The sequence below is a fragment of the Beauveria bassiana genome (genome assembly GCF_000280675.1).
Source record: "Beauveria bassiana ARSEF 2860 unplaced genomic scaffold BBA_S00003, whole genome shotgun sequence".
Taxonomy (NCBI): Eukaryota; Fungi; Ascomycota; class Sordariomycetes; order Hypocreales; family Cordycipitaceae; genus Beauveria; species Beauveria bassiana.
Genome location: NW_007930838.1, coordinates 123,532 through 137,003, shown reverse-complemented (window position 1 = coordinate 137,003; position 13,472 = coordinate 123,532). Strand labels below are relative to the sequence as shown.

The following is a 13,472-nucleotide window of genomic DNA, read 5'->3' as shown; positions in this document are numbered from 1 at the left end:
AGCACTGAGTGCTAGTCGCAAGTGCACTACCAATCACAGCTGGCCTCGGTGTCTGGCGTGGATCTTGCTGAGGCAAACTCGTGCGCGGCAGGTATTTTGCAACAATTACCCAAAGTATACCATTTATTCCCTGATTCTGTAGCAGCAGAATCCTCTTTTGTTGGAAAAAAAGAACAGTTCCAGAATTAGTCGTATTTGGTCTCGTTCTCTGTCTTGAAACACTCTCTGCAGTGGCTATATGTAGCAACAAAGACCTTGTCCGCTGCCGGTATTTCTTATTGCCGTACTAACTATCGGTCATTGTTATTAGTTTTATCTTTTTAGCGTATAACCTCTTCTTGACCTACATTTTGCTTTGGAATTTTATTCGAAGCGACATGCTGTTGGATGGAGGAAGGCAAATGACAAACCTTCAGCTTCTGACCCATACTGGCCGCCTTCATGGCCCAATGTACCATAACTGGGCCTCAAGGCGCTTCGGGCCATGCCACGGACATTTCCGTCACTAAGGCCTCTGACAGAAAGTCCCATTCTTGAGTCCGTGGACAATTCTTTCTACCTCTTTGACAGTTATGTTTAGTTACTTAGAGGTTGTCGAGACGTCACACATGGATTGAGCGTTGTATAACAGCCGAGATGACTAGCCCTCTAATGAGTGTGGGCATTTTAAAGCTTTACATTGTCAAACAATCAGCTATCTTGTCAAATGAATGGAATCTACCACTTTGGCGTCGCTGGTGATAACATTGAGGGAAACTTCTGCTTCCAGGTGGAAACTAGGGACATTGTCGACATTATGCGGGTCGCAAAGCAACTTGTTAAAGTCGGGGGTTTCACGTGTAAGTGACAAGGAGAGACGACTTCTTAGGTACTTGACACACACCTTGATTGGCTGAGCCTAAAACTGATCCTTGAATGCGATTCGATGAAACAGGATCGAAATAAGAAGCTCTAGTTCTTGAACCTATTTATGAGTTGTCGACGGCGTTGTCGTGGCCAACACGGTCTAAGAGGCAATCAGTCGGCCGCATGAGACCAGCCTTCTCGTCAAGACGCCAAGATCGGCCCTCAGAATCGTATGATCCCGGCGCTTAAATCCCAGGCAGGTGGAAAATGCGGTACTTGTTTCCAAGCCTTGGCTGCACCTAGAGGAGCGGTCACGGTGCCTTTGATAGTGGATGCGACCGGGCTTGCAGTGGGTTTGAGTGCCTAAAATAGCCTGCGTGGACGCGATGCTTTAGCTCTCGGTGGGATTTTTACTGGGGGAAGTTGTGGTAGGAAGAGGAGATCACTGATAGTCTAAGGTAGTATGTATGGCTAGGCGAAACCAAACAAAAGCCCCGTAATGCGCTCGGTACTCGACCATCCCCGGGTCTCAATATAACCAATATAACCTTGACTCCGGCAACCTATTTTTTTTTTTCTTGCACAATTCATAAAGAAATAATTCAATCTTATATATACAATGATTCCCAGCTCATAACTCATCGAAAAATTAAGTACAAGACGCAGCCCACATATGCCTCTGTCGACATGAAACTCTCTCTCCTCTCCATCGTCGCTGCGGCCCGCACCGCCGTCGCCGCAACTACGGGCAACGCCGAAGTCGATGTCATTTTCCCTCGCAACGACACTTTTGCACTAACACCTCTGCTGCCCGTCGTCTTTGCCGTACAGAACCCGGCCGTGGCCCAGCAGATCAACTTGCGCCTGCACTATCGCGTCATTCCCTACGGTCACTCCAACACCACCACCCCGTACGAGCGCGTGCGCCTCGACGCCCTGCCGAGCAACGACACCACTTTTTACGTCCACGACTTTGTCGCTGGCGCGTTTGATCGCCAAGGCATCTGGGAGTTTTTCTGGCAGCTGCGCTGGAACAACTGCACCGCCACCAAGGACGACGACATTGCCCGCGATACCGAGGAGCCTGTCCACAGCTTCGTCTTCACCACCCACAACGACGGCAGCAAGCCTGACCTTGTGGCGCTGAGCAGCGGCGAGCAGTGCGGGAATACACAGGCCATTGCATTTGAGGTGCAGGACGTGCTGGATGTGCCGCCGCCGCAGAACGCCGACTCGCTCACCTCGTGCGCCCACGTCGCCGCGCCGGCGCCCACGCCTACGCCTTGCAGCGCCGCTGTTCCGTCAGAATCGGCGGAAAGTATCTCTTCGCGCATGACCGAAGCGGCGTGTCTTTCTGCATCGCCCGTGATCAGTTGCCCGACGGGAAACGCAAGCGGACGCACGTCAATCAGTGTGGCTGCCGCGGCTTTGTCTCTCTGCTCGGCGCTTTACGCCCTCTCTCTGTAGAAGGCACTTTCCTGCTCAGGAGTACACAGTAATGCTGGACGTTACTTTTTCGACTCTGTTCCCGGACGTGTTTCTACTCTATATAGACATTTTACCATAGACAGCGCTATGCACTTGAAATCTGCCAACAAGCGTGGTGTTTCCTTGCCCAACATGCTGCTGTGATTGACATATTCGCATTTTTTTTCGACAAACTTATAGAGCCACAAGATGAAGTACTATTTCTCGTTTGTAGTGCAAAGCAGTCCTCAAATTTTCCAGGTACAGAAAATAAAGGCGGCCTCGGGACACGCGACGAGACCACGTGCACTGGGAGCCGAGCTAGTTCGGAAGACATGAGCGAAGACCAAGATAATGCGAACCGGAAACAGTTTCAAGTACATGTGGCTGTACCGAGATACGGCTTGTGAAAGAGAGTAGGAACAGCAAACGTCTTTCAATCGTCCCCGACCCGTTCGAGTACTACGTATCAAGCGCCTAATACGTCGGTCTTATCACTCAGACAAGGGCAATCACTCAAATGAAAAGGTCAAGAGAAGCTACGTGTCAGAATAGTATTTGAAACTCATCAGAGAAGAGGCAGGGTTTGGCCGGCCTCCGGATGTTGCTGTCGAGCAGAGACATGTAAGTAACAACGTGTACTAGAGCGTCGGGGCACGCAACGAGTTTGCAATGTGGCGATCCTGTTCCAGCGCATCCATGGAATATCGTTTCTGGTTGCAAAGGACACATTTGGCAATACAATTGGTGCACTTTTTTTTTTCTAGGTAGCTATCGTCACATCGAACACCAAATGGCTGCGACGCGAGTTGCCTTTCCATCAGGTGTTCAGTTGCGCTTTCGAACAGAATCTTGTCTAGCTATATATATAGCAATAACGGCGCAAAACTTCATCCAAGACAAGGTGTCCGAGTGGTTGTAAGTAATTAAATCCTCGCTCCACTATCTGTGAAGCATTACTAACTCTAAAAAGAAGGAGTGTGACTAGAAATCACATGGGTTCGCCCGCGTAGGTTCAAATCCTGCCCTTGTCGATTCGAATTTTCTTTTTTTTTCTCGAATTCGTCGCTCCTTACTCGCTCGAGTGATGCCTATAATAGCCGTACCAAAGTCTTGAGAGTGTTTTAATGTTTTTGTTTCTTTTTCTGCCTTCCGTACCTAGAGGCTATAATAAGGGTATGCAAGGTTCCAGAGTGTGGTTGACTGTTTGTAGCTATATCTTGGCGATCTTGTCATAGGCGCCGCAAGGCTCGGTATCATTATTGACTCGGTTGCATTGGAACTTAATCGAAGGTAAGGCTCAATCGAATGCCGACAGAGCACCATGTTGGATGCTACGACAACAACACTCGACTAGGCAGAATTAAAGTCACAGACTCAGAACAGTACTAGGAATCTGAGCCACAACATGGGGAATTTTCAGATCGCAGCATCGAGAAGATGGAATTCGCCAGTATCCAGGTAGATTACCAATGAATCATAAACAGTCATGAAAGCAGAAGACTGCACCCTTTCTGACTGATATAATTTATTACTTTTGTCACCTTTCTACAATTACATAATATACTTGGTATTGCTGATAGCTTTGTTTGGAGGTGGGCCATACTCTCGACGGTAGCGCCTCGTTGCCACAGCCCTGCCAAATTTCACAATGGCCGAGCTAATCGCCGCCTTCAACTCCTACGACACGCACCACCACATGCTTCGACTTCGACACCCTACACCATGGATCCGACGCTTTTAATTGGAGATGTCGTGGAGAGGGACATCACGGAAATAAAGAAACCGAGTTTTCCGAATGCGCCGCCTACCACAACCGGCTTTCCCCAGCATAAGAAGCGATGGCAGAGCTCCTCTTTCAAGCAACAGCGTGCCAAAGCTGCTGCTGCCTCGACGGCAGATGCCTCAACACACGATAATGCAGAGAGCGTTTTGAAATCTGCGGTCGGGAATGATCGCCAAAATTTTGAAGAGACCGAGAAGAAGCGAATAGACCAGGAAAACAGATCGAGACTGGACGCCATGACCCCGCAAGAGATTGCGCAGGCTCAGCAGGACCTCATGAATGGGCTGAATCCTGCTCTAGTACAACGATTATTGCAGCGCGCACAGATTGACGAACCTAGGGGGCCATCTCCTTTCGATCAGTCTCCTTCAGAGAAACCGACAGCAGAGCCCTCAACAAAGACAGAAGCGGAAAGCTTGGCTGACGCGCAAGGGAGCAAGCCGGCTGTGGCAAAGAAGAGCGTCTCTTTCCAAGACGTGCCAGAGGATTTTGATGAAGATAGAGCCCCCGCGCAGATCCCAGAGGACTTGATGGCGGCAACAGACCTTCGGAACGAATCAACACATTTCCCAGGGCCTCCCAAGGTGGCCGACCTCGACCCATCCGACCCTGACTTTCTCGAAAAGCTTCACAAGAAATACTTTCCCGATCTGCCAGCGGACCCAAGCAAGCTGGCATGGATGGCGCCCATACCGACGGAGGGCAGCGTGGCAGACAAGGAGTCTACATATTACCCCCATGCAGAGATCCCCGTCTCTGCGCTGCGTTTTGATTTCCGCGGCCGATTCCTGTCCCCGCGCGTCAGCCGCTCAATACCGTCGTCCAAGGGCCTTCACCACCATGGTGAAGCGCCCGAGGCGGCAGGCTACACAGTCAGCGAGCTGGCCAGGTTGGCGCGAAGCGCGGTGCCGGCGCAGCGGTGCATCGCCTTTCAAACGCTGGGCCGCATACTGTTTCGGCTGGGCAAGGGCGAGTGGGGCAAGTCCATTGACGATCCCATCGCCATGGGCGTCTGGAAAGCGGCCAAGGACGGCAGGGTGCTGGATACGCTGAACGAGGCGGCCATGGTGGAGGGCGGTCACAGAGGCAGCAAGGCATACGCTATAGAGGCGTTATGGCTATTCGAGAAGGGCGGCTGGAGAGAAAAGGTGCAGGGACGGTAAGGTGGAAGAAGGCGAGGGCATGAAGGAGTTCCCTTCTGAATAGACATGGGTGAACGGACAGTAAGTAGGGCTTGGCGTTTGGAGTGTTTTGAATGCATCAGCAAATCGATACATGGAAACGGCCATGTGTGATAGCTCAGTGATTTTTTGCGCAAGATAATCAGACTACTTTGATTCGAATACTGTATAAATCAGCAATGGCTAGTCGCCGCTTGACTACAGACTCGGATTGTCGATGCAAGAAATGTTGTTGGCGACCTTGGTGGGGATGGTGCATTGTTAGGCAGGTACCTCATTTTCAGAGTGTCTTCAGTCTTATGCTCATGTAACCTAGGTACCACTGGTACCTACACCCTCAGTGCCGCAGACTTCAACGACAGTGCCGCAAGCCCTGGTCTGGCATACGGGGCCCTGTAATGCGCTAAACAAATCGCCATGACAAGCGCCAGTGGCTCTGACTAGTCGGCTGCAATGTATCGATTAGCTCCAGATTGACATGTGAGATTGGAGGGCTTCGGTGGAATTTGCTTCCACTTTATGCATCCTTCGACGTTTTCGGTAGTGCTTCTATTTGCTTTATCATTGAATGGCATCCGTGATACTTGCTGGATTTACAAAGTACCTGCAGCGCTTTTAAGGCCAATGCTGGCAACGACGGCACACGACAGCACAGAGGTGGGGCTACGAAGCACTGCCTGGCCAGTCCCAGTCAAGAGAACAAAATAACAACCGCCCACAGTTTTTTTTTTTACTTCGCGTGTCGAACCGACCAGGTTTTGCCAGGAAGTACCCGTTTAGGTGCACTGGTACGTTACAAGTCGCCTGGTATCTGTGTCTCCATTCCTTTTTCCCTTCTTCACCCCACAGCATCACGGCATCGCCGCCGACGACAATTTTTCCCTACGCTGCCTGGGTGCTTGCCAATTTCTCCTGCCCGCCTCTTCATCCTCTTGAGCTACTGCATCTGTTCTCTCGTGTCCTCCTCGAGCACGCTTATACGGTCAGAGACTGCCTTGTTGCCCTCTCTGTTCTCTCCCCCACCGCCAAATCGTTGCCCAACGACAAGAATTTGTGGCGAGATCTGGCATTGCCCTCTTCTCCCATTCTTTCATCAACGTACTTTCCGATACCTATAAGCGACGGATCCGATTTCACTCGATATACGCACATCCTGCAGTCACCTCTGCGCCATTGACATCCTTGTGACACTGCATTGCCGTGCCAATCCACCTAGCAACGCCCCTGCAGCATCACGCGCCAGAACATTTGCACCCTGCCACACAATTCCGTCTTACTGCATCGATATCTTGAGATTCTGTGACTTTGACTAGCCATGGCTTCATCATTGCAGTTTGCCTACCGGACCCTCAAGCACATTGGTGTCTTTGACGCCGCCCCTGCCTACGAACCCCTTCCTGGCTTGACCAAGCCCGAGGGCAACCTTCGCTGCTGTGCCTACTCCCCGTGTGGCCGCTACTTTGGCTGGGCTTCACCCGAGGCTGTCAGTGTCATTGACGCCTCTACAGGCGTCACCATTCTTACTCTGCCCATCCTCAACGTCTACGAGCTCGGCTTCTCGCCCCAGGGCACCTTCCTCATCACCTGGGAGCGCCCTGCCAAGGATGAAAACGGCGATGCCACCAAGAACTTGAAGATTTGGCGCACAGTCGAGGAGGGTGTTGCTGCCGCCGATAAGCAACCCATTGGTCGCTTCGTCCAGAAGCAGCAGGGTGGCTGGAATCTCCAGTACACTGCCGACGAAAAGTACTGTGCCCGCCTCGTCACCAACGAGGTGCAATTCTACGAGACACACGATCTCGTCACTGTTTGGAACAAGCTTCGCGTGGAGGGAGCCGCTAACTTCGCTCTCGCTCCCGGAAGCAAGAACCATGCTGTCGCGGTCTTTACCCCTGAGCGCAAGGTAAGCCTTTTTGAAGATGAAGTCTCTACCTCGATGCTAACAAATTGCAGGGTCAACCTGCCTCGGTCCGCGTTTTCAACGTCCCCCAGTTCAACGCCCCCATCTCTCAGAAGACGTTTTTCAAGGGCGACAAGGTCCAGCTGAAATGGAACAAGCGCGGTTCCAGCATCCTCGTTCTGGCCCAGACCGATGTCGACCGCTCTGGTAAGAGCTACTACGGCGAGACGACCCTCTATCTCTTGAGCACAAACGGTGCGTTCGATGCTCGCGTCTCGCTGGATAAGGAAGGTCCCATCCATGATGTCTCGTGGTCGCCCAACTCTCGCGAGTTTGGTGTCGTCTACGGATTCATGCCTGCCAAGGCCACTATTTTCAATGATCGGGCTGTCGCAACCCACTCGTTTCCTCTGAGCCCTCGCAACACAATCACCTTTTCTCCCACGGGCCGTTTCGTTCTGGTGGCTGGCTTTGGAAACCTTGCTGGTCAGATTGACGTCTACGATCTCGAAAAGGACTACCGAAAGGTGTGCACCATTGAGAGCGGCAACCCCAGTGTTTGCGAGTGGAGCCCCGACAGCCGATACATCATGACTGCTACAACGTCGCCAAGACTCCGTGTCGAAAATGGTGTCAAGCTGTGGCATGTCGCTGGCAGTCTCATGTACAATGAAGATATGGTTGAATTGTACAATGTTGTCTGGAGGCCGCAGGCACCCGAGGCTGCCGCACCAGGCGACCCTCTCACGACTGTGCCATCCCCCCACGCCTCCGCCGCCACCTATCTTGGGACAGTCAAGACGCCGAGCAAGCCTGCCGGTGCTTATCGCCCCCCTGGTGCGCGCGGTCTGGCTACTCCTTTGCACTTCAAGCGTGAAGATGAGGGTGGTGCTGCTCACGTTGTGAGCAACGGCACTCAAAATGTCGGCCCCAATGGTTTCGGTCGTGCCCGTCGTGCTGTCCCCGGCGCCGAGCTTTCGGAGTCTGCTTCCGCTCCTACGCGCGCAGTTCCTGGTGCTGAGCCAGTTGAGGGCGACACCGCCAAGAAGGGCAAAAAGAAGAGAAGCAAGAGGAACAATAACAACCAGGGCGAGGCCAAACTCGAAGCGGAGCCAAACGGAGGCGCTAGTTTGGCTCCTCCTCAACAAGGCAAAGATGGCCGCCCCGAGAGACGTGGTGGTGCTGGTGCTGGTGGTAACGACCGCCACTACCGCAGTCGCTCTCGAAACAACGGCGACAGCCGAAGCCGTAGCAACACCAACCAGGGTCAGCGCAACGGTGGCAACGCCGCTCAGCAGGCTCCCGCTCAGGACGCTGGCGCCGCCGATGCTAACCCCCATGCTAAGAAGATTCGCAGTCTGCAGAAGAAGGTCCGCGCCATTGAAGATTTGGAAATGCGCTTGGCTGGCGGTGAGAAGCTGGAGGATACGCAGATGAAGAAGATCCATACCAAGTCGGCTGTGATCAAGGAGCTCCAAGGCTTGGGCGCCGAGTCTTAAGGGCGAGATTTGTTGGCAAAGACAAAAGTTGTTCTAGATCGCCGTTACTCTGTGCATTTACGCGGTGCTGGCCGCTGTTTTGCGCATCAATGGAATGACTAGTCTTGGATATATGAGTATGGAAGAAGAAAAAGCTATGATTAGCGTCGTCTCAATTGGGAATGTAACAAACGGCTGCTGGACATGGTACAAAAGAAGGATTGGGTGGATACCTCTATTTAGATGATGACCGCAAAAAGGTAGCATAGACTCGCAGGAAACGCGGGTATAGGGGATCAGATGACAAAATGAATAATAGCCTATACGTTGCAATTCAGTGCTTGGTGTTGTCCGGTTGTGCATTGTCTAGAGGATATGAGCGGGACAGTGCTTCCCATGGCATGTCATCTGATCCCGTGCACTTGTCAAATTCTTGGTTTTCACTGTAATAATTGATCGATGCGATTTGGGTTGATAAACGGTTCAAGTCTGAGTTTGTCGAGACGCGCACCTTGCTTTCCGCGTAGTCGAAGGCTCGTAAGTGAAGCCTGGTCCGAGAAAACGTGGGCAGTTTCACCAAGTCCGGGCATCGTGGCGGCCGAGTCCGTGTAAGCCGCTGGACTCAGCCCTGGTCCGGCCGTTGTGAAAGATTGATGCAAAGTCGAAACCCAAATTTGTTGATTTATATAACCACTCATAGATCCATGGCTTTTGAATCACAATCTTCTCATCTTGTCCTGAAAGAAGAGAAAAAAGCACAGTGAGTCCGCCAAGACCGACGTTGCCTCCCGTCGTCGTGCTCGGGCGCAGACAGCCACGACAACCCGTCACCGATACCAGAAAGGTTCTACCGCGGTGTCAAGTTTGTCATTCTGCGCGTCTTTCTTTCTCTCGCCTCATCGGCCTATTTATATCCATCTGCTCGGATACCGTACCCACGTATGCGCAGCGGCGCAGCATGGCCCCGCGATGGCGGGGTACCTCCCCGCGGTGCTTAACGCGATGGACCGCGTTATCCCGGGCGTGCTGGTGGACCAGTTACGGGGCTTCTGAATCTTTCGGGCTGGGCGGCGTTCGCGACGGGCGACGCATCTTCTGCTTCAATCCAAGCACGTATAATGCGGGCATTGTCGTCCACACGGGTTGTGTTTAGCGGGTTCCTGACTCTCGGGGTCCAGGCCATGATATTCTAGGGTTTCCTTGGGACCAACGTTGGAGGACTCCGAACGGAATGGCAAGCTCGACATACAAAGCTGGACACACTCATAACTGTATTGTATATTCTAGACTATACTTGATTTCCATCCTGAGATTATATGCTTACAGCGACCTCCAAGCTTTCAGCTCGTCTTCAGATACATATCTCAAACTGTTGACCTCGGCCGGCTTCCCCTTGACAGCCGCCGCCGTCACCTTGGCCGCCGTCTTGATCGCACCGTACTCTGCCACATTGTGCGTAATAGTCTCTGCGTGGAGCTTGATCAGCCCGATTCGGGGGTCATTTTCCGACCCGTCGTGCACGCCGTCGCCCAGGTCGCCGAGCCAGGCCTTGAGGACGGGGCTGTAGTACTTTTGTACCTCGGCGCGGTCCGTGACGACGGTCGCGCGGCCAGCAACCGACGCCCACGAGCCCTTTGGGTCGAGGAATGACACGTTGACGTCGGGGTCGCTGGCAATATCGTCAGTCTTGCCGGACTCCGTGTTGATTTGGAAGACGAGGTCAATGCCGTTGCTCTCGGTGCCGGCGAGGGCCATGCTGCGCGATACGAGGCGGCTGGAGCCGGCCTGACGGGTCGTCAGCATGCCGTACTTGCTGGTCGTGATGAAGTCGGTAAAGTCCTTGATCTTTTGCGGGCCGTCGACCTTGGTGTCGGCGTTGGCCTTGGTGTAGGGGTCGGCGGGCGCGTCGCCGGTGGACGTGTTGGAAAAGGACATGATTCTTTTTTATTGACTCGGTTTATTATAAAAAGTGAGATAATAAGAAGATAGGGGTTTACGATAGTTGTTGCTAAAGGCTTCTTTATAAGTCGAGTTGTGAGTGATGCTCCGTGACGTAATGGCGACGTTGATGATGCAAACGACTCGGGAGAAATGATGACATCTGGTTTTGCGTCGTCAGATCGACCTTTATGAATAATGAGCTAACGGCAATATGCTTTCTCCATGTAGCCGAGGTGTGCGCGAATTGGTTGCGAATTATTTCCATGTGCAGGCTTGTGCTGGTGAATTAAATGTGGCATGCCGGCTCCCAGCACAATTCTCGGTCCGAGTTTGACGATGGACCGCTGAACGCTTTATTGTTCAAATCCGGGACTATATAGATGACAGACATGCAAATGACTATACACAGAGACATGAGAAATTCAGTGTTTTTTTTTTTTAGTAGTCAACTTCAGTAGAAACTGTCTCCGGACGGCGTACATTTTTGCCGCCGCTATGGCGTCAAGAGTTTAACAAATAGTTTATTAGCGTGCGAATGGCGTAAAAGAGTAGAAAGAAAAAAGCTAGCGCCTGGTTTTCGTAACTTCTGGTGTTTTCGACGAACCTTGTCTCCGATGTGTTTACAGCTTTTCCAGCAGCTGCAGCCCATTCCTCTGTCCAAGAATTGCCCTGTTTTGCCCGTTGTGAAGCCCACACACCCCGTATACATCTCACCGGTAACGAAGGGGCTCATAATGGTAATAGTGTGGATAATGTTGATAGAGTTAAATAACTCGCCAACACTTCATCCGAGTAAATACCGACAAGGTGTCCGAGTGGTTGTGAGTAATGAATTTGCCCCACTATCTATGAAGTTTGCTAACTCCAAGAAGAAGGAGTGTGACTAGAAATCACATGGGTTCGCCCGCGTAGGTTCAAGTCCTGCCCTTGTCGAAACAATATCTTTTTGCTCTCGCCGATTACGGCCTGTAGTCGACAGGTTCTTTTTGCTCTCTCACGACCTGTAGTACATTTGTCCGGTTCTTTTTTTTTTGTCTAGTGTTACCTAGTGAAAGCATGTTGCGTAGACACTGAGACACCCCGCTTGCGACTATGGCAAGGCAGTGAGAAGTCACTTGTGAGAGGGCGCGCCGGCTAAAATCACGGCGAGACGCAGACTCGCTTTAGCGTAGCGCATGTGTTTATTGTTGCTTGAGGCTGCTTGAGTCTCTTGTCTGTACAAGCATGGAATCTCTTGCGGGCAGCCAATGTGCAATTGCGCATGTTGTCGTTACTCTTCCCATTTTGATGCGAGCGGGACCCTGTTGTGGACAAGGTGGCAGTCGTTTCATTATCTGGTAATGCTTTCAGCCAGCAAAACATCTAGGTTATGGTACGAGAAATGGTGTGCTGGCTCGTGTTTAAGCATTGTGCCAAGGCTTGATCACCTCTTGTTTCTTGTCGGTCGATGCCCCTATGTTCTGTGGGCAGCGTTTTGGTGTAACTTTCGAAACATTTGCGTAGACGTGCCAGCGGAGCAACACAGGCTGTTGGATGGATGAATTGACATCAGCTGGAGAAAAAAAAAAAAACAGACAACAAGAAACAACCGAGCAGGCATCACGCAGTACCAAGCATGCAAAGCGATGAAGCACGTGTGAAACAAAACTATTGAAAACAACAGTTGGCTGCAGGGTATGTAGCGGCTCACCTGCCTATGTGGGCTAAATGCTGCGGACCGCTTGAACAGGAGACGGGCAACACACAAGCTAAATCTAGGGGGGTTGGCGCGAAAAAAGAAGAGAAAGACTCCAACTATATAAAAGGATCGATGAAAGGACCTCAAAATCGGCTTTACAGAATCGGATTTACACGCGCTGCAAATTATCTCCTAGAATGGCCAAATCGCAAGAGCAAGTTGTCATAAGCTTTTTGTGAACCTGAGACGCGGGTGCACCGCCACACCTGCATTAGCGCCGATCTGTTGGCGGCGAGATTTCACACGGGACGGAGCCTGGCTGGGTGGGCTGCTGGGTGGGCATGGCTGCATGAGTGAGAGTCGAACGGGGAGGGGTTGGGGAACGGAGCCTGACTTGCATATATCTGAGTTGTGGTAATTGACGATGGACAAAAAGACCGCACACTGTGTTTGTTGCAGGCGATGAAGATTCAATATTTTACTCTGCCGAAATTGGCGCATGCAGCGACGGGGACATACTCAAACGCCGCCGTGTAGAGACTGAAGAGGTGAGGCGGCAATACGAGGCAGCGAGGTAGGAACCATGGAAAAGGAAAAGCCAAATAGAGCTTTCAAAGCGGAAATGGAAGTCAAGGGAATTTTAGTAGCAGTTATAGTGGCCGGCGTGTGACGAGTCAAAGAATTGATGTTACACGGAGAGAAACCTGATTGGGGCCTAGTTTGGTGTAGATGGGCTTGCGTGAGAAAGATCTACCAAGGTATAGGCGAGTGAGTGCAATTTCTAGAGGATACAAGCACTGCTTTCCGAATATCTCAATCTTCTCCCCCGACAGAAATGAATTAGTTGCGCACAAATTTTCTTTAACTATACGTTCGAGGCGTATCTGATGAAAGCCGTGTGGCCGCGCTTATCTGGAGAGTGATAGGATAACGGGGGGTCCCACCCGGGACTGGGGTGGGGGTGGTGTGGCATGTGGCGAGGGGTTCGTTGACGAAACAGGTATTGGTGGGTGGAAGAGGCTACGAATAGTCATGGAATCAAGAGATGAGTAAAGTTGCAAGCATTTTAGATGGAACACGACTCAAGGAATTTTTTTTCGAAAATGCATGTCGTGCTGTATAGTGCTGGCTGTGCCGTGCTCTGACGATCGTAGGTGGTGAACTAACGGCACCCCCCTCCATGTCGGTCATCGGT

At 51.7% G+C, this 13,472-nt stretch overlaps 4 protein-coding genes across 4 annotated transcripts; 3 read left to right on the top strand and 1 right to left on the bottom strand.

Moving 5' to 3' along the window:
- Nucleotides 1-1,533: 1,533 nt before the first annotated feature.
- On the top strand, nucleotides 1,534-2,313 carry BBA_01281 (uncharacterized protein; the record flags this gene model as incomplete). The annotated part of the gene is made up of 1 exon (XM_008596378.1): nucleotides 1,534-2,313. One exon carries the CDS (start codon nucleotides 1,534-1,536, stop codon nucleotides 2,311-2,313), a length of 780 nt encoding a protein of 259 aa, XP_008594600.1.
- Nucleotides 2,314-4,038: 1,725 nt separating this feature from the next.
- Nucleotides 4,039-5,262, top strand: BBA_01280 (transcription factor Rba50; the record flags this gene model as incomplete). Its single annotated transcript, XM_008596377.1, has 1 exon — nucleotides 4,039-5,262. The coding sequence occupies one exon, from the start codon at nucleotides 4,039-4,041 to the stop codon at nucleotides 5,260-5,262; it is 1,224 nt and encodes a 407-aa protein (XP_008594599.1).
- A 1,333-nt stretch (nucleotides 5,263-6,595) lies between these two features.
- BBA_01279 (eukaryotic translation initiation factor eIF2A) lies at nucleotides 6,596-8,679 on the top strand (the record flags this gene model as incomplete). Its single annotated transcript, XM_008596376.1, has 2 exons — nucleotides 6,596-7,183; nucleotides 7,234-8,679. 2 exons carry the CDS (start codon nucleotides 6,596-6,598, stop codon nucleotides 8,677-8,679), a joined length of 2,034 nt encoding a protein of 677 aa, XP_008594598.1.
- Nucleotides 8,680-9,758: 1,079 nt separating this feature from the next.
- BBA_01278 (pyridoxamine 5'-phosphate oxidase) lies at nucleotides 9,759-10,593 on the bottom strand (the record flags this gene model as incomplete). The annotated part of the gene is made up of 2 exons (XM_008596375.1): nucleotides 9,759-9,927; nucleotides 9,983-10,593. 2 exons carry the CDS (start codon nucleotides 10,591-10,593, stop codon nucleotides 9,759-9,761), a joined length of 780 nt encoding a protein of 259 aa, XP_008594597.1.
- Nucleotides 10,594-13,472: the final 2,879 nt, after the last annotated feature.